The 21898-nt window shown below is 31.7% G+C and overlaps 1 protein-coding gene across 1 annotated transcript; it reads right to left on the reverse strand.

The window, feature by feature from the left end:
* Positions 1-9235: 9235 nt before the first annotated feature.
* Positions 9236-12548, reverse strand: LOC115989258. The gene is made up of 6 exons (XM_031112929.1): positions 12479-12548; positions 12212-12284; positions 10067-10578; positions 9610-9775; positions 9414-9469; positions 9236-9312 (listed from the first exon to the last, which is right to left on the reverse strand). The coding sequence occupies exons 1-5, from the start codon at positions 12482-12484 to the stop codon at positions 9450-9452; spliced, it is 777 nt and encodes a 258-aa protein (XP_030968789.1). The 5' UTR covers positions 12485-12548; the 3' UTR covers positions 9236-9312; positions 9414-9449.
* Between the last annotated feature and the right edge of the window lie 9350 nt (positions 12549-21898).

Below are 21898 nucleotides of genomic sequence, written 5' to 3' on the forward strand. Positions count from 1 at the left end.
ATTTGGGTTTTGGGTTTGGATTTTGTGTGTTTGATTGATAGATGGAAAATTAGGAGGGTAAATTTTGTGTGTGTGAGCGTGACATGTGTGATTTCGATTGGTAAAATGGTATGGTAAAAAGTTGGTAATTATATGTTGAAAGTTGGTAAAACGACTTGTAGCACAATTGTGGACCATAGAAAACTTGCTTTTTTTTCTTCTAATGTTGATGTATTCTCTGCTTCTTCTTTTTTTGGGTCTTCTATACTTCTATACTATTATTTAAGAAGCTTCCCTTATTTGGGATCTTTATTTTTTTTTGTTCAAAAATGTTCCTACACTTCTATGTTTAAGTAGAGACAAAATTAAAGAACAATCCGATAAAAATACAACTCTAATTCCTACTAAAACTAAGGTCGGCCCTTCCACTGGGCTAATTAGGCAATTGCTTAAGGCCCCTAAGTGGAAGGGGGCCCCAAAATTTTAGAAAAAAAAGGGTAGTAGGGGCCAAAAAAAAAAAAAGTTTAGGGTGAATTACAAAAATTTGGCACATCCTTTTAACCAAAAAAACAAAAAATTTGGTAGATCCGATTAAACATTGGTTCTAAACAAAATCATTGCCCAAAAATAACATTATTATCCTCTAGACAAACCAAAAATCAACAAGATAAACTACAAATCCGGTCTAAGAGATTAACCACAAAACAATTACAAATAAAACAACTCAAATCCCTAAAAATTTTACCGTTCCCTTTGCTTCTTTCTCTTTGCTCTCCGCATCTCTCTGTCTCTCATTCTTTCTTTGATATTCTCTCCACTGTTCTCAACTGCTCAAGCAAGCTTCCTCCGCCTGGACCGCCTCTCTCAACTGCTCAAGCAAGCTTTCTCCGCCTCTCTCAACTGCTCAAGCAAGCTTTCTCCGCTTCTCTCATTCTTCCTCTGAATCTGATTCTTTGCTCTCTGCCTCTCTCAACTGCTCACCGTATCAAACTATCAAGTATAAATATTTGGGCGCTTCATTTGGCTAGTTGGCTTTCTCTTCATTTTATTTGTTAAGATAATAAGATTGGGCATTTGGGTTTGTTTGGGCCTTCAATTTTATTTTATTTATTTATTTTTTTTTTTTTTTGGGGTTATAGATAGGATTTGTTTTATGTTTTTTTGTGGGTGGGTCTTATTAATAGGCTTTGTGTTATGGTTGTGTTTAAAATTTTGTTATACTTGTGCTTAATTTTTTTTTAAATTTTAATCTTGTGTTTATATATATATATATATATATTTTTTTTTTTTTAGTTAGTGGTAATATATTGAATAAGTCTTTATTTATGCAGGTTGAGATTGCTAAAAACTTGTTATTGTTTGGCGAAATTACAACAATACTTTTTATATAAATCAGATTCTATTTCTCATTTGCTCCCCACTTGAAAGTTATTTTTTATTTTAGTCTTTATAAATATATTATTTGATTAGAAATGTCTACTAGAAAATATGCATCTGGATATGAAAAACTTAAAAAAAGAAAAAAAAAAAATTAATGGAGTCTCAAAAAGGATCAATGGATAAATTTGTTATTAGTAATAAACAAAATATAACACAAAATTTAGATGAAAATATCACAAATGAGCAAGAAATTCACCAAAAAGAGTTAGAAGATAATGAAATGATACAATTGCAAGATAACAATGATGTTCAATTTTGCAATACAACAAATCTTGATAATGAACCTCAAAATAATTTAGAAGAAAATGAAAATAATGATGAAAATATCACAAATAAACAAGTTCACCATAATGATGTTCAACTAGAAGAAAATGAAATTAATAATGACATGTTGAATTATATTCCTTCAAATATTTATGATCCAGGTAATTGGAAAAATATTGACAGAAAATTAAGAGATTAATTAGTAGAAAGAGATCCAATTAGTGACAATGATATAATTTTTCCTAGAGGTGATGACACTAGACATTTTTCTACTATTCATTACACTCGAATATTATCAAATTGGGAGAAGCATGATAGAAAATGGCTAGTGTATTCAAAAGATACGGACCAAGTATTTTGTTTTTGTTGCAAATTGTTTGAGTCTAAACGTACTAGCCAACTATGTAATGAAGGAACTCGAGATTGGAAAAATATTAGTTCTAAAATTAGAAACCATAAAACAACTAGAGAGCATATTACTAACATGAACACTTGGCTAGACTTGGAAATGAGATTGTCAAAAACTAAATTATAGATAAAAATATCTAAGAACAAATTAACAAAGAGAAAGATCATTGGAAAAAGGTTTTATTAAGAATTATTGCTATAGTAAAGAATCTTGGTAAAAATAATTTGGCATTCTGAGGAAAAAAATGAAAAGATTTATGAAGAAAATAATGGAAAATTTTTAAGTCTAATTGAAATGATTGCAGAATTTGATCTAGTTATGTAAGAACATATTAGACATATTCAAAGTGGAATCCTTAAAAATTATCTTGGACATAAAATAAAAAATGAATTGATACAACCGTTAGCAAATGAGATTAAATGTAAAATTATCAAAAAGATCAAAGAAGCAAAATATTTTTCAATTATACTTGATTGTACACCAGATGCAAGTCATCAAGAACAAATGTCTCTCATATTATGATGTGTTGATATTTCAACAAGTCCAATAAAAATAATAGAACATTTTGTTGAATTTGTAAAAGTTGATGACACTACCGGAAAAGGTCTTTTTGATGAAATTATAAATGTAATAAATATTCTTGAGCTTGATATTAATGATATACGTGGACAAGGATATGATAATGGGTTTAATATGAAAGGAAAACATCAAGGGGTACAAAAAAGACTTCTTGATATAAATCCTAGAGCACTTTACACACCATGTGGTTGTCATAGTCTTAACCTTGTACCATGTGATATGACCAATTCTTGTCCAAAAGCTATATCATTTTTTGGAGTTATACAACACATATATACATTGTTTTCTTCTTCTACAAAAAGATGGAAAATTTTACAAGATAATGTGTCAGGTTTAACTTTAAGTCATTATCACAAACATGCTAGGAGAGTCGCATTGAAAGTGTAAAAGAAATAAAATTCCAAGCTCCACAAATAAGAGATGCTTTATTACAATTAGCACAAACAAGTGAAGATCCTGAAATAAATAGTGAAGCTGATTGTTTAGCAACATATGAAATTGAAAGTTTTGAGTTCTTATTGGGTATGACTATTTGGTATGGCATATTATTTGATGTCAACTATGTTAGTAAAAGCTTACAATCAAAAGACATGCACATTGATGTTGCTATAGATCAATTAAATGGTCTCATTTCTTATTTTAAAGGATATAGAGAAAATGGATTTACATCTGCAATGAATTCATCTAAAAAAATTGCATTGAAAATGGACATAGAACATGTATTTCGTGAGAAACGTATAATTCATAGAAAGAAACAATTTGATGAAAATGTTCATAATGAGACAACATGTTCTGTTGAAGAATCTTTTAGAATTAATTATTTCTTATATATAGTAGATAAAGCAATTAGTTCAATTGAGAATAGATTTGAACAATTTCAAATATATGAAGATATTTTTGGTTTTCTATTTAACTTCACAAAATTGAAGTCACTAGATGATGATAGTTTACAAAAATACTGTCTTAAAATTGAAGATTTTCTCAAACATGATGTTTATTATGATATTGATGGTTTTGATTTACTTTCAGAGTTAAATGTTTTAAAAGAAATTTGACAAATAAAAGATTATACTCCAATTGACATACTAAATTGTATAAAAAGATTAGATTCATTTCCAAATACATGCATTGCTTATAGGATTTTACTAACAATACTTGTTACAGTAGTTTCTGCAGAAAGAAGTTTTTCAAAATTAAAATTAATAAAATCATATCTAAGATTGACAATGTCCCAAGAAAGATTAAGTGGATTAGCTATATTATCGATTGAAAATGAGATGTTAGAAGAACTTGAATACAAAAATTTAATTAGTCAATTTGCATCTCAAAAGACAAGAAAAATAAATTTTAAATGAAATATATTATAATATAAAAATATTAAATAAACATTAATTTAATTAATATATAAGTATAAAAAATGTCTCATTTTTAGTTCTCACCTTAGGCCCAAAATATTTAGGGCCGGCCCTGACTAAAACATTGCCTAAGAAATAGAGTCACTCTTCTGTTAATTTTCAAATTACTTTATTCACTTATAAATTAAATTCTCAAAATAAAAATTATATATAATAAGGACATTTTTTTTTTGGCTATAAAATTGGACCACAAAGCCCAATGTCACTTTTTAAAAATAAATAAATAAAATTATGAAACTAAACCAAAAAAATACATATTTCAAAAAATATATGAGGCTAGTCTATTTTATTAGGATGTTGCATACCATGATTACTTTCAAAAGAGCAATAGGCAGATCAGAAAAATATATTTCTAACTTATTTATTTATTTTTATCTTTTATAATTTGATATTTGATGATGGGGCATTTGAATCCTATAAATGTATTTGTTAGAAATACAACAAGATATCAGTTGAGCTATATAACTCTTGACTTCTAACTTATCTTTTACTTTATTTATTTTTGTGTGTTAATGGTAAGACGCTCTAGAATCAAAAGATTTTCTATTAAGACTGACTAAAACAAAGTATATGGAATGTAAGTTCAGTAAAAGGATAAAAATAATAATAATAATAATAAAGGCGTTGTAGACTCGATAGATGAAAGATACCAAAGAGTGACAACTTTTAATATCTTGGATCAACAATTCCTAAAGATGGAGAGATTGAAAACGATGTGAATCATAAGATAAGAGCAAGATGGATGAAGTGGAGAAGCTTATCAAGAGTCCTGTGTGATCATAGAATACCTATAAAGTTGAAGGATAAATTTCACAAGACTACTATTCTACTAGTTATGCTCCATGGTATTGAATGTTGGGATTCTAAGAAACAATATATTCATAGAATGAGTGCAACTGAAATGAGAATGTTAAGATGAAAGTAAAAATACACAAAAAGATAAGATTTGAAATGAAAAAATTTGATTAAAGACAGGAGTAGGCGAGTAGCCTTTATTGATAAAAGATGAGGGAAAGTTACTTGAGATGGTTTGATCGTATTTACAAAAATGCGACTAATATACCAATAAGAAATAATGAGTTGATCTATGGTAAGGGAACAAAAAAAGATAGAGGAAGTCAAAAAATCACATTAGTAGAAGTAATAAAAAATATGTCTATTAAGGAATTAACAGAGAGTATAACTTTAGATCAAATAAATGGACAAAAAAAAAAAAAAAAAAACATGTGGCCGGCCCTAACTAATCTATTTGAGAATAAATAAATGACCCCAAAATTTTTGAGACTAAGACTTGGTTGTTGCTTGTGTTATATCCTCTTAAATTTAAGATATAGTGTATTAATTATTGTTCTTTTAGAAAAAAAAAAAATTGAAAATTTTAAATATGACCAACATAAAGAGACAAGGAGATCAAGTTGTATTTGTTTTCGTTGGAAAATTTATAGCACACTTTTATGACTAAAAAGGACTTTTATGAACCTCACTTGCTTAATGATTTGTGGTTTTATGCTAACATGCATGGGATTCTGGTATTGGTCTTGGGGTTTACTCAAAACAAAAATTGTGCAGTTAAATTTTATCATTTGTTGTCAAGAATCTTGTGATCCAAGGATTGATGGTTGTCTACCATTTTATTTGAGAGATAATATATTAAATATTATTCTTTTAATTTTTTTTTTAAATGACCTACAAAAAGAGACCAGGGTAGTTGTACTTGTATTTGTTTGGTTGGAAAATTTATAGCTCACTTTTACGACTAAAGGACTTTTTTATGATGGACCTCACTTGCTCAATGATTTGTAGTTTTATGCTAAACTACATGGCATTATGGTAATGGTCTTGGGGTTATTTAAAAAAGTTTTACGATTAAATTTATTATTTATTGTCAAGAGTATTGTGATCCAGTGATATTGTTTAATTATCCCTAGTGAGCATTCACATCGGCTCTTGGATAATTGTGTATAAATGTGGAAAATACACATTTTGACCATTTTTACACATTTTGAAGCAAAAAACACACTACATCAGTCCATTTAAAATCGTGTATAATCATCTAAAATTTTCAATGAGCTACAGTACCCGTGTAAATTTACACGGGCACTGTAGCATGTGTATTTAGTTTTTCATTAATTTCCGTTCGCACCAATTTTTCTCTCTCTTCTCCGTGCACAACGACCTCAACTCCTCATCTTCTTTTCCTCATATGCACACAAACACATCCTCAGAGAAAAATCAACATAGAGATATATTTGCTAAAAAAAAATCTTTTCCTCAGATGCACACAAACACATCCTCACAGAAAAATCAACACAGAGATATACTTGCTGAAAAAAAAAAAAAAAAAAAAAAAAAAAAAAAAAAAAAAAAAAAAAAAAAAAGATACACAAACACACCCACACACAAACAAACCCAAACGGAAAAACAAAAAAGAGACAGATCGGTGCTTGTTGGAACGATCGGAGCTTGTGGGTCTCGCTTGATCGGAGATCGTGGGTATGGGTCTTGCTTGATCGGAGCCTGATCGAAGCTAGGGAGATCGGTGCTTGTGGATCGAAGCTAGGGAGAACTGAGCTGTGGATCGGTGCTTGTGATCAGAGCTATGGATCGGTGCAGCTGTGGATCGGTGCTGCTGTGGATCGATGCTTGTGATCGGAGCTGTGATGATGTGGATTGGTTTGTGACCGAAAGGGAGAGAGATGAGATAGAGAGATAGACCGAGAGGTAGAGACTGGGTATGGAGAGATAGAAGAGAGAGAGAAAAAAAAAACAGAAAATATGAGAGAGGGAGAGAGAGAGCGCGTATAAAAACGGGTTTAGGTGAGAGAAATAATAAAATAATTAAGAAAATTGATTATTTAAATAAGAGAGGTGATAGAATAGATGAACTGATGTGGGTGTTTTGTAAAAGTGATGGTGTAAAATAGAAAAAGTAGATTTTTGGTGTAAAATAGACGGAATATTTTAGATGAGCTGATGTGAATGCTTTAAAGAGAATTTGGATTCAAAGTTCTTTCCCCACTTGTTGGAATTGAAAAAAAAAAGGGTTGATCCTCCACGTTGATATGTTTGGTATGCAGACAAAAATCCATCCTTTTTCAACGTACGTACTAATAATAAAACACTTTTCCTTCACAGATGCAACCTTTTCAATAAATAATAATAACTATATATTCATATTATATACTAAAAGGCACCTAAAGAAATATTCTTCAAACATGAGAACCTATAGTAATATTCTTCAACCAATTTTTCTTATTAGTACTAGAGAGTAAGCTATGGAGGTACATCTTCTTTTTTTCTTTAACCTTTTTTTTCTGGACCAATGTGTGAATGTGATTTAGATAAAGGAGATGCTTCCTCTTTGCCAAATGCCAATTGCCTTATAGCAATGAAAATTGTAATTACATTCTGTGGAAGCATGTTAATTCTACATTTTGTGTTTGGCACTTTGAGAACTTTTTATAGACTTCCCTCAGCATCCATTTTGTATGAATGGGATGATGAAGATGATGTGTTGGTTGCACAAATCTGATTTAATAAATTAAGAACTCATACTAGTCAATAAGCTCTGCTCTACTCAAAGCCTTCTATACATTGTTGGGAGTTGGGACTTTCATTATCTATTACTATAATTTTTTTTTTAATGACAGTCACTTGCTATCAACAGAACTTTATGCTATACACATCAACTTATTTTGGCGGGGTTACTGCCTTTATAACTTATAAACAGCCTCCTTTATTTTTTATAATCCAATAGTTAAAGGAGGGGATTCACTCCGTTGAAAATACCATAAAGTATCACTTAAGTTGCATGACTCTTAGCTAAACGGCCTTCTTAATATGGTGTTATTGTAACGAAAGTTCTCAAATGCTTCACAGAGATATATTATCAGGACAACCCTTTCATCTTAAAAAACCCCAAATGTTTCCTCAACAACTTATTTTTGAAGTATTAGATTTATTTTTTAAAGCTAATGAATCTTTTTCTCCATTGAATTTTTTGTTATTTTCAAGTTAAGTGATTTATTTTGATAAGCCCACTATAGAACGACCCAGTTAATTTGATCATTTGGATCATGTTATAATTTTTTTTTTTTCTCTTCCTTTTTTCTTTTTCAGTTTAGCTGTAAATAAAAGGCATTGGAAATTTTGCAGCATGTCACCGAATTGAATTGTTCATCTATGGCATCTTGAACTAACTGGAATATAAAACCTGCTTAGCTACAAGAAGCAAAAACGCTTCCATGGAAATTAACTTTGTTGGGTGTGCATTGCACCACGTGGGTCCAGCCAACACTTTGTCTTAGCTCATAAAATGAGCTTGTTGACAAATTGCCAAGAAGTCAGCAAAGCAAATTGAACTTGCTGGAGAAGCTTTCCAATGAGAAGAATTGAAGTCATCTTTATGTACAAAAGTCCAGACAAGTTGGCTTGCATTTATTGTGACTTGATGTGAAGAGTGTGGAAGAAAGAAAAGAAGAAAAAGATGAAGAAATAAAAGGAGAGGCCATTCGGCCAGTGAGAAAGAAGAGGAGTCCCAGTGAGTGAGACTGAGGAGGAAAGTGCTGTCTTGGAGAACTACGTGAGTAAGAGCAAGCAAAAGAGGAGAAAAATATAGAGAGTAAGAGAAAATTGGGAGAGATACACAGTAAAGAAAAGAGTAGTGAGTGAAAAAAAAAAGATAGTTTTTTTTTTTTACTCAAGTTGTATCTCTAAGTGTTATAATCTCTAGTGATATTATTCAAAATTTATCCCGTGGTTTTTCCCGAAAAAGGGTTTTCACGTAACTCTTTGTGTTTTTGTGTGGTTGTACTTCCACTGTGCTTGTTAAAATTTATTCACAGTTATATAGAATTTTTCCCAACAAACTTGTCTGAATAAGCTAAGAGTATCTCCATGATTCCATGTCAATCTAATATTATTCCCCTTAAAATATCTTACAAAAGGTGTAGTAAAATAGATTGAAAAATGTAAAATAAATGCTAGCATTGCCAGTACAGCTACAGAAACCCTTTTGACGATATTTCATAACATGCACTGTACCGTGTCTATCCACAGATACAACCATGAAAAAAAGGGGAAGCACCGTCAACAAAAGAAAGAAAACTATATATATGGATCAGCCAATTTGTGGTCCTCTCATGAGCCACCACTAAAATGAATCTTGATGATTTGTAATCCCAACTATCTGAGATCCTTAGAACCCAATCCATAAACATTTGAATCCTGCAAAATTATATTTTTATTAGAAAGCATATTCAAAATTATACTCTTAAGAAAGATGAAATTGTTTTCTTTGGTGAAGCTCAAAGAGGGGATTCCCTTACCTTGTAAGTGAAGTGATAGTGTAGATCAAAGCAGATTTATATCTCTAGAACAATATCTGCAATCAAAGAACATATCCAATTTATGCCAGATTTTGTGCAATATTCTTTTATTGTATTTTGAAATCTATGTCTTAATCTATTTGTGTTTGTTATGTATGTGAATTTCATTCTAATTGCAAACCAAAAGTAACCTTACATTCAGAATCTGTCTTGACCCATTTGCATCCATCATTGGTTTTGTTCCGCGGTTCATCATCTTTTTCCTTCTTTGGCTTTTGTTTGTCCTCTAGATATCTCTTTGCAGATGATGGCCGAGCATTATTTTGATGGTTCATCTTCTTGTGAAGCATTACTCTCAAAAGCTGTAGGCCAATATGGCAAAAAACTCTTTTAGTACTAAAACAATATGTACAAGTTTTATAAATCTAGCCTGGAAATAGGATGGTAATGTTATAAAAGTTTAGCATATGCACAAAATGATGTTAAAATTTCAGATCCATGTTTGGTGGGCTTTGCCTCAAAATGGAATGCATTTCAATGCCAAGACAGAGCAGCATAGGCAAGCTCAAGGTGAATTCACACCTTGGCCAACTTGCACACATTTGATACATGTATGTGTGAGCATGTAGGCTAATACATATTTGTGTGTATACCTTCTCCATTCTTGACTCTTGAAGTGTATCTCTCAAACTGGGTGCTGGTGCAAAGCCACTGCTACAAACAAACATTTTCTTGAGAAGGAAAGAAATTGATTTCTTCCCAATCACTTTCTTGTTATTATCTGCACAAATGTCTTTACATTTATCAAGTATGACACTAATTGTCCGGTCGATATCTTCATCTCTTTGATCTGAATCACTACAAAGAGCATTACTAATTCTTCGATCAACCTCCAAGCTTGATGGGCAATTAAGGAATCTATCCAATGGAAGATCAACAATTTGCTTCTCCACATTTGGTTTACGTAAGAGCTTTGTCAACTCCTGTTGTAACTTTCCTACTTCTTCTGGAGTAAAATCTACTATTTCTTCAGATGAAGAGGGACCCTCTTGAGTATTTTGGCTTTCAGAATTTTCTTTTAAATCATTGTTTCCAAAGGTTCCAATTGCTAGCAAACCATGGGGCCAATCATTGAATTCTTCACGGGGCTCTTGTTTCACATGATCTACACAATAGAAGGACAGAAATTTTACTCATCTAATAATATGTGCTCAAGGCTCATTTTAATGAGATAAGATCACTAAATAAATAATAAATAAAACATGGAAAATCTAGCAGATAGAGGTTACATAAGTACCAAATTTTAAGAATTAGAAATATGTAGTTAGCTTTCAGAAAAAAAATTTAAAAAAAAAAAAAAAAAAAGAGAGAGAAAAGAAAAGAAAAGGAATGTGTAGTAGTTAGGCAAAAAAAAAAGGTTGAAATATGTGAAAACAAAAGGTATCCTTGCAATTCCAATGAAAATATTTTAATTAATATATTATACAATATACAGATCAGGCATACCATATTATGAGTTATATACTATAAATCAAAGAGCTGGGTTGAAATGATCAAGGGCTACTGCCATTTTATCAAAAGCCTCTATATTATCAAGAGGTAGGATTTGTAGTTTCGATAGGCATAACATTTTTCACAATTTTTTTCTCATACTTTCTAGTATAACTTATTATGATTGGTACATAATAAAAATAGTTGTGGTAGACCAAAGTCAAGATGATGTTGCTCCAAGCACAAAAGAATATATCAATTATAGTGGAAAAAAATTTGTGAAAAATATTATATGTTACCAACAGGCAACAATACTCGTTCCAATAAGATATCTGAACAGACAAGCGGTCCAAATTGCTATGGAAAAATGGACTAATAAAAAATCAAAGCACTTTGGGATCTGATTTTTGACTCACTGGAATTACAATTAATTATGGTATAGTAAAGAACTTCAAAAAATTTTCCTAGGAAATCTCATAGATAGCCAACAAAAGTATAATATATTTGCAATATAAATCTAGTGACATTTCTATTTTCCCCATAAACAATGTGCCAAATAAATTTTTTTAATTCTAACCCAAGCACACTCTAAGTTTGAGGGAAGTGATAAATAAAATCAAATGCAAACTTTACGTCAACATGTTCTGAACTTGTACGGTTATTGAACTTAATCAAAACATTAATTTGAATGGGATTAGGATCCATCCTATTGACTTATATCTCTTTAATAAGATCTTGATCCAACCCGTTAACTAAAATCTTTTTATAAGATCCAACTTGTTGACTTAAATTTTTTTATAAGATCCAATCCGTTGACTTAAATATTTTTTTTTATAAGATCATGATCTGACTCACTAAATATCATAAATATTTTTTTTGTTTCATGATTAAATTAATCTTAATCAGCTTGTACATCAATCTTTTGACCTAATGATAAAGCAATCATACAATGAATATTATTCGTCTAAACCTTAACTATTACAATATAAATAAATATTTAATCTTAGTAAATATAGATATAAATTCAAATTCTAAAATCGGATCTAGATCCAACCCGTCAAACACACACACTTCAATTCCTTCAATGTTGAATTGAACATGAATGTTGATCATACCAAATTAAAATTAATACTTTAATTTAACCTCTCTCTCTCTCTCTCTCCAACACAATTACTTGAATGTTTATAATCCATCAATATGGATGGCTTGTTGAGAGAGCATTTGCATGAGGAAGTAAAGAGAGTGAAAACTGAAAACACACCATTGACAACGAAAAAAGATAATACAGAAGTTGATAGAATGCTTACTAGTAGTTGAAGCTGTGTGTGGTTTTTTGTTCCCTTGTTTCCCATTAAGCTTATTTTGCATCCAACTAAGAAGCTGCAATAAAAAATAATAAAAAAAATTGACAACTATCATTTGAGAACCATAAACTTCAATCCATTTTACGTGAGAGTGAATCTCTCCATCTTTCTCTTACTCAGAGAGAGAGAGAGAGAGAGAGAGAAGCAAGCACAAATAAATGAAATAATGTAAACTCTCTCTCTCTCATACACACGCACACACAAACTTACCTTCATTTTCACAATAGAATTGAGAGCTCTTTGAAAGGTGGTGGATGTGGCGGGTTGTGACTGAAATGAGGTGCTTGGAAAACTGAGGTGTTCAAAGCAGATCTTAAAAGCCAATGAAAATTGAGCTTTGGGAGTTTAAAATTCAAGATGGGGTTTTGCTGAATTTGATGGCCAAGCAAATTGTGAGAGTGATTTTATATTGGTTCAAGTTCCCAAAGACGGCCTTTTAACCCTTCATCCCTCTTTCCCACCTTTATGTCTTTGTATTGAAACCTTTCTTCTCTAACCTCTCAAACTCATATAAACTAATTATATATAAAAAAAATTCATACCCCACTAGCATAAAAGACATTCTCTTCCAATTTAGAATGCATGTGCATGTCTATAAAATATATAACGCATGGGCAAGTATAGAGGGGTTGATTCTGGAACATAAGCTGTTTATACCTAGGAGACCTCGTGTCACCATTTACATCCACTAGATCATAATTTTACAGATCTTAAGACAACTTTTTCAAGTAAGAAACTTGGAATCAATCTCAATACATTTGTTATCGAATGGTAATTGGAGTGACACGAGGGGATCCCAAAGATGTTGTTACAAAAGTGGTTCAATGACCACAAGTTTTTATAATTTTTTTTGAACCTTTTCACCTTTTTGCTTTCATGACTCTTCTTCAACCCTTTATAGCATTAATTGGCCGTACCATTAGTCACACAATGTTCTTCTACGATGATACAATTGCGCTTGCAATTGATCATATGTTGATCACTTGTCAATTTTTCATAAATTAGATAGGGAACCATTCATTGAAGGTTGTTTTGAGGTCGATGGTTTTTGCTAAATTACTGTGGATGCTAATGATGTAGATCAATTTTTCATTTCAAAGTTGGGCAACTTGTCTACATAATGTAGTAATTGAGTAACAACATAAAGCGTTGATATAAAGCTTGGGTTCAAGTCGTACAAAATACATTAGTATCAAAGTTGGCAGGGTCATTTAGCACAGGAGTTTAACTTGTCACGATGAAAAGTGATTTGTTCTCAAGATTCCACGTTTTTATTCAGGAAAAAAAAAGAGCAAAATTTCCATCATTAAGACTATACGATTGTCCAATCACATTGGCAAATTGGCAAATATGGCCTAATCCATGAACTCTACACAAATACGACACATAGATCATATTCTAATCTTAAAAGATTTAAGTGAATTCATCGAACCAAATAGGCACGATTTCCGATTGGGGTTGACTCACAATAGTTTGCCTAACCCGAATTTTAAAGACCATTTTTACCATATTACTCATTTTTAAGAGTCTTTTGGCCGAATATTGCTAAATCCGGAGTTTATTTGCGTTATAGGCACTGTTCCAAGTTATTTAGGGAATTGAGGAAAGAGAGTGAATTTCGGCAACGGTGTTGCCGAAATTCAACAAAAGTATGAGAGAGAAAGAGAAAAGGTGGGAGAAAGAAAATTTTGAATTTTGGTAATCACATTACCGAAATTCCTGCTACCCAAACTTGCTGACCGAAAACACCATTGCCGAAATAGGGGAAAAAAAAATTTTGTGGCAATTGTGGCAATGCCATTGCAGAAAATGGAAGGAAAAAAAATAAATAAATAATGGTTGCCAAAATCTGGGGAGGAATTAAAAAAAATGCTACATCCACAATATTTTTACAATATTTTCACAACAAATCATAGGTGATTAGTTATTATTAGTTCAAATTTGAATTTAACACTGAAATTACTTTTTTAATCCAACACCCTTCCTATTTCGGCAATACCATTGCCACAAATCCATTCCACTTTCTTTTTTTTTTTAAGAAATTATATGTGCACACAATTTTTACAATATTTTTACAACAAATTTTAAGTAGTAGGTTGTTATTGTTGGATTAAAAAAGTAATCTCAATGTTAAATTCAAATTTGAACTAATAATAACTAATCACCTATGATTTATTGTGAAAATATTGTGGACGTAGCATTTTTTTTTAATTCCTCCCCAGATTTCAGCAACCATTTATTTATTTTTTTTCCTCCCATTTTTGGCAATGGCATTGCCACAATTGATTTTCGGTCAGCAGGTTTGGGTAGAAGGAATTTCGGTAATGTGATTACCGAAATTCAAAATTTTCTCTCTCACTTTTTCTCTTTCTCTCTCATACTTTTGTTGAATTTCGGCAACGGTACTCTCTCATACTTTTGTTGAATGGTATTGTCGAAATTCACTATCTTTCCTCAATTCCCTAAATAACTTGGAACAGTGCCTATAACGCAAATAAACTCCAAATTTAGCAATATTCGGCCAAAAGACTCCATTTTTAAACCCCAGCTATAACCTTTTTTTTTTTTTTTTTTCTCCCTCTCTCATTCATTATTAATATTTATCCTCTTTTGCTTGTTTAATTAGGAGGAAAAAATACTTTTGGCAGACAAATGGCCTGAGCTATTTGATAATGGGGTAATAAGCAGCATGGGGCAACATCTCAGAAGTCAGAATAAACTAAAGTCCCCCAAAACAAATTAACAAAGTACAAATAAATATGATGAAGTAAAGTCAAGGAAGATATGGGTCATATACTCAGATTCAGGGCCAACAGGAGGAACACCTAATTAAAGAAACCTAATTTTGGCATGGGAATGTCCCTCACTAACCAGACCAGCTACTGAATCCCACCCGCCCTTTGTTGTGGTGCCCTTTAAATCCTTCTGGACCCTGATTTGATGTCATGAACTTTGGTCACTAGGGTCAAAAGGAATCTGATGATAACAATGGGTTTTTTTTAATAATTTTATTTTGGGGGGTTTTCCTATCATGTCAAATTAAAATATTTATCAATGTCATTTGGAATATTATGAATGGATTTTCTGGTTCAAATGCATCGACAAAAAAAAAAAAAAAAAAAAAAAAAAAAAAAAAAAAAAAAGAAAGAGGGTAAATTGTAAATTATATCCCTAAATTTAGTGGTATTTGGATTTTACAGCCTAAAGTTTTAGAATTTGAATTTTACCCCCTGAAGTTTGGAATGTTTGGATTTTACACCCTAACGTTTCAGAGTTTAGATTTTACACCTACAAATTCTGAAACTTCAGGTGTAAAATTCAAACACCCTTAAATTTTGGAGAGTAAAATCCAAACACTCTAAATTTTAGGAGGTAAAATTCAAATTTTGAAATATCAAAATGTAAAATTCAAACTCCCAAATTTCATGGGGTAAAATCCAAATTCTGAAACTTTAGAGTGTAAAATCTAAACACTCTCAAACTTTAGAGGTGTAATTTGTAATTTACCAAAAAAAAAAAAAGCAATTTTACTCTTGAAGTAGCTAGATGATCACTTGTCATCTTCACTCGTGTCTTGAAATGTCAATTGAGAATTAGGGGAGAGCTAATAATTATGTTTTGGAAGGGAGAGTTTGATGAAGAATTTTTTTTCTTTAGGAAAGAGGACCAATCACTGGAAACTATATTAACACATGTCCGTTTGATATTGGTTTCTTAATAAATAAGATACGGTCTCGTCCCGAGAGATTGTCCCATGCATAATAATGTATATGACCACCGCCATAGAAAATCCTAGAAACCCAAAGCTTCTTCGAGCAAATTAAAGTGAGCAGAGATCTCTCTTGACAAGAGAAACGTGATGAGCTAACTACAAATCCCCCATGACAAGGGACACACATAGAAGAACAGTTATGGATGAGATTGAAATGCTAATTCAGGCTATCTCAGTGTAAACTCATACAAGTTGGCATGTTAAACTACAAAAGGTAGCTAGACATATCAAAATTCAAACCCAAAAATAAAGTAAATAAGAATGAAGATATAATAATCCCTTATTCCCAAATTAATTAATATGAAGATTAAATTTCACCACATTAATGAATATGCAAGTGCAAGATGCAATCACCATGAAAAAATAGGAGTTGGCCTCCCAAATATTTAAGTTAGTTTGATGATGCCTTTATAAAATTAATTGGTCTAACAGTTACAAAGACAATACTTTATTTTTCTCAATTTCATTTTTTTATTATAAAATATGTTCTTATATCTGTTAAATTTTTTATAAAGTTTGGCATTAAATACGTTTGGATCTGTTTTTTTCAACCCATTATGTGGTGATTAAATAAGTTATTAACTTATTTCAAAAAATATTATGACTAAAACCATACATGAGATATCTTTTTAGTTGCCACATAATGGGTTAGAGCGAGATAAATTCAAATATGCTTGAAGCTAAACTTGTTCCTTTACGTTTTGGATCATTCATGTTTTTTAAAATTTAATTAGTTCAATTGAAATATTTTTTACTCAGTTTGGTATACAATTTGAAACAATACTAAGTTCTTTTTGTCTTGATTAATATATTAAGAGTATGTTTAGATACTGCTTATTTGTTGAAAACTGAAAATTTATTGTTGAAAATATTGTAGCAAAATGTTTTTTAAAAGGCAAAATACTGCTCACTTGCTACTGTTCATGCGTTTTTGTGTTTTGGCTAGTCCATGAATAGTGTCATGGGACCAACCAAAAAACGCAAACGCAACTTCAACGCAGACGCGTTGCTAAACAAACGCACACTTAGTGTCACAACTTGGCCTCTAAATAAAAATTTATGGCTATCTTGATGAAATGGTTTCTAATCGTCATGCATGACGCTCGAATAAATTTTGGTTCCTCAAATACTCCCTATCATTTTTTTAATTTCCAGTAACAAATACTTCAATTTGCACTTTTGACTGTTTCTTTTACTTGATCGGCTTTAAGTTCATTGAGTTAGCAAAGATATTACCATGGGTAAAAATGTGTACCATACTTGGATGGCACGAGCAACCATGCCATGTGACAGAACTAAAATTCAACAGCAGTAAACCGAGTAATGTACTTTCCAATTTGCCATTTACGGATTTACCAGTACTATGTAATATAAAGTACTCGAACTTTTCAGAAACTCACAAACAGAGATGTACAACCACAACTAAAATTGGCAAGAAAACCAGACAAAATCGTCCTTCATTAGTGTAACTCAATGTATGCTAGATATTGTCCTCTTTTCAATTATCTTCCTTCATGTTTTATAAAATTTAATTAGTTCAATTGAAACATTTTTTACTCAGTTTGGTATACAATTTGAAACGAACATAATTTTGATGGAAAATACTAAGCTCTTTTTGTCTTGACTAATATATTAGTGTCACAACTTGGTCTTTAGACAAAAATTCCTAGCTACCTTAGCGAAATGGTTTCTAATCGTCATTCATGACGCTCGAAGAAATTTTGGTTTCTCGAATACTCCCCATCATTTTTTTAATTTCCAATAACAAATACTTCAATTTTTCCTTTTGACTGTTAACTATTTCTTTTACTTGATCGGGTTTATGTTCATTGAGTTTACCAGTACTATGTAATATTAAAGTACTCGAGCTTTTCAGAAACTCTCAAACAGAGATGTACAACCACCACAAAATTTGGCAAGAAAACTAGATAAAGTCGTCCTTCATTAGTGTAACTCAATGAATGCTAGATATTGTCCTCTTTTCGATGGTTAATAGTAAGTTCAGTACCATTTGCCACCAAAAACAAGAACATCTCTCAATAATGGAAATATGTACAGTAACGTTCCAGCTAATGTAGTAACTTTGATCACTGCTAAATACACGCGTGGGTTAATGCAAAAAAGTCCTTTATAGTATAGACCATTATCAATCACACCCTCTTGCTACGAAATTGACCTTTCAAACCTTTTTGATAATTAGAATAACACAATCGGTCCTTCTGTTAAACTTATGTTACATTTATTAGACAAAAAATGACCGCATAACGTTACATGAACCACAAAACATGTACTCAGTAATCAATTATTACCTACCACATATGTTAATATGGTCATTTTTCGTCCAATAAAAGTGACAAAAGCCTAACAAAATGATCTATTTATAATTTTGAATATTACAAAAGTTTAAAAAGTCAATTTTATAACACTAGAAATATGTTTGATAATGACCCATATGAGAGGAGGTGTGTTCCACACTATTCTTAAAGTACCATGTTGAGTATGAGAAAATATCTCTTACATATGATATGCACATATTATCTCTTTTATGATATGTTCTCCATATAATTGTAAAATTCACATACTATAGAAAAGATGATATATATATATATATATATATATATGAGGTAAATTATTGGTTAAGCATCAATCCAATCAAATTATGAGATAAATTATTGGTTAAGCACCAATCCAAAGGGTTTAGTGACAACAAGAAAGCAAATTCATGTTATACCCTCCCCAGAACTTAATAATACACGGTACTTTCCGAGAAGGAACCTCCAAATTGCCTAGGTGTTGCCTTCAATGTTCAAACTTCTTCTTAAGATATTAGAAGATAATGCGGGCCCGTTGGGCACCACCCAATCACATGACTGGTTGATCAAGTGGGACCATGCTATAGCCTATCAGTTATTTTATATATGGACACATTTCTCCACACACTTTAACACAATTTACACATTTGTTAACATATGATTGAATAGTATCACTTATATACAGGTCCATCACTTGAACTTAGTAAAGAACAATCCAATTACCGTTGATCTCATCTCTAAGTTGTGTTAAAGTGTATATAAGAGTGTGTCACCCTAAACTTTTTGATAGTCCATATAGCTTACTACATAAATTACCACAATTTTTGTCACAATTATTTTTTGATAGTCCACAATTTACCACATGGACAGCTTGTAGCACAGGTTAGTAACATTTTATATAGTGTTAGAATTTTTCTTGAATAAGGCAACAAAAATGGCAGTTGGCTACGTGTCACGACAAAGTAAATCCCATCATCTTATGTCGGACCTACACGTGCACCAAAGGGGTCGGGTTGACTTCAAACGTGAGGTAACTTTTATGAGTTCCCCCAAGTCCCTAATAAACTCCCAATTGGTAGAACAACCATCTCTCTTAGATTTCAGCATTTAACTTTTTCATTAGCCAGATCTTCACTTAAACATGATTGGACTTGGCTATTATAAACAGTATCTAAGGCAAACCATGATAATTAAAATGGGCATAAGCACAATTTACTTGGCTAAGTGTTCTGTTTCGTCACTCACTCACATTTCATAATACAATAAATAATAAGGTCATGTTTAACATTTTCCATCTGATTGGTGGACATAAGAGTAACTCACTCTCTCTCAATGGACCACACTCTTAAACAACCTACATGCCAAAATGTGCCAGCCTCCAAGCAAGGTGCACCACAAAAATATGCTAAAGATTGATTAAAGCATGTAGTTTAGGATTTAAGGATGTTTAAGAACTCCAATGAGCTACGTGTAAAGAATTTCAACACAACTAAAACAAGTAGCATTGCTCAAAAACCCTTATGATCAAATTTAATCAATGAATGAAGAATGAAAATATCTTAAGCATATATCGTCATTCAACCCGTCACTACTCACTACAATGCTTAAAAGTTTCCTTTTTTTTTTTTTCCTGAATTGAAAACTCCTCGAGATTGCAGGTAAGTGAAAAGAGTTGAAATGAATCACTCCCACCAAGAAACAACTTTTTAACAAAAACAATAGAAGCCATGTGGTTATCGCATCTACTAGATGTCTAGGGTTTAGGAATCAAATCTGAATAAAGCATAAATGGAGTAAACTTACTATTTGTGGAATGTTATACACTTACCCCAAAGTAAACTAAGACCTTGTATGATGTGGACCTCTATCCTCCATAATGGTGGTGGCCATCATTGTTTGACTAGCTCAATTTTCGTTGGACTTCGGTAAAATTATTAAATAAAAGTGTTTTGCATTAAGATTAAGCAAATGTTTCATCTTGCAAGAAAACCCCTTCAGACCTCACTAATCAGCATATATTATCTTACTAACACGAAAATAATAAATTATGGCCTGTGTCCCTCAAAACACAAATTGAAAGCCATTATTCTTGGCCACTAATTAGGACCTTGTTGGTATCCTTTCTTTCGGATGGAGGGCAAATCCTGTAGTCAGTAATCTAGCTGTATTTTTAGAAATCTCGGACCTGTGATCATTGCCAGTAGTAACCGGTAGCTTTTGAATAATCACATTACAACTTACGATTATAAAACAAGCAGCCTTAAACTCGTGGTATAGTTTCAAATCTTTGGGCTCTGAAAGAAAAGAAAGAAAAAGGTAGTAATCATAGCACCATTTAACCCCTACATGGTTTTGAGCTTGCAAGTTTACTTTTCTTAAAGAAAAAGGCAGTAATCATAGCATCATTTAAGCCCTAAATTCGAGCCCTAGTGAAGGATGAGGTCATGAGTTTAAGACCCAATAGACGCGTGTTTAACTTAGTACCTGTTTGGGTACTAATGAAAAGGCAGAATCTTGCATCTGCGTTTTCTTCTTCTTTTTTCTTTATTTTTTTAGATGGACGTTCTGTGGCTGTGGTGTGTTTCCAATGGGTCTCGTGTACTATTTACAGGACCCACAAACCTCTTTTTTTCCATGGTTTTGAAACTCGGACCATTCAATGAATAGTAAAAGAGATAAATTCAAGGTTTTTGAGGTTGAATTGAAGTCAAACCGTGATAACGTCATTATTAATTTTATAATTATTTAAAATATAAATAAATATATTAAATTAGTAAAAATTGAAAAATTTTATCTAAAAATAAAGATAAATAATTATATGCATACATATATATATTTAAAAAATTTGTTAGAGCTCTTAAGTCATGACAAATCTCATTTGAGTACCCAATAATTTTTATTTTTATTTTATGAGACCTAATAAAATGGTAAAGAGATAAATTAATCTATTGACAACCCAAACAATTTTTTTATGCCCTAAGCCCATTTGAATAGTCCATCATTTATGAATTAAAAAAGAAAAAAAATTACTACTGTAGGATATCCACCCATTTAAAAAAGGTTAAATAGGAAAGCTAGAGCCTAGAAGTGGTTGACAGTAAAGCAAATGTTGGTGGTTGACAGTAAAGCAACAGCCAAAAAGAGGACTCCGTTTACCAAAAACAGAAGAAGACTCCATAGGGAAAATGAAAAAACAGCATTGTCAAAAACGCAGAGAGGGAGTGCAAGCGAGACTGAGAAGAATAGGAAGATGGCAGTGCGATCTCAAGTCTGATAGCATCTCACAGTGGTTGAAGCTTCAGCCTTGAACAATGGCGGTAAGCGTAGAAGTACTCTGAAGGGAGCTGCGTGATGTACTCTAAAGGGAGTAGAATTTAAAGTTTTTTTTTTTTTTTTTTTTCAAGATTCAGATTCAAAGAGAAGTAGAGAAGCGTGAGAAGTGGTCTGATCACGGTTCTTAAAACCGTGTGATTGGACTGTAGTTTGAACGGTTCTTTGCTTTTTTGACATAGGCCGATTCTTAAGATTAAAAAAACTATGTTTGTG

The sequence above is a fragment of the Quercus lobata genome, chromosome 5 (assembly GCF_001633185.2).
Source record: "Quercus lobata isolate SW786 chromosome 5, ValleyOak3.0 Primary Assembly, whole genome shotgun sequence".
In the NCBI taxonomy this organism is placed as follows: Eukaryota; Viridiplantae; Streptophyta; class Magnoliopsida; order Fagales; family Fagaceae; genus Quercus; species Quercus lobata.

Excerpts from the sequence above, each read along its gene's own strand:
- LOC115989258 (XM_031112929.1), bottom strand. Across the intron at positions 9,776-10,066 it reads AAGAGTCAAGAATGGAGAAG|CTTTTGAGAGTAATGCTTCA; the intron begins GTATACACACAA and ends ATTGGCCTACAG. Across the intron at positions 9,470-9,609 it reads GGTCAAGACAGATTCTGAAT|ATATTGTTCTAGAGATATAA; the intron begins GTAAGGTTACTT and ends CTTTGATTGCAG.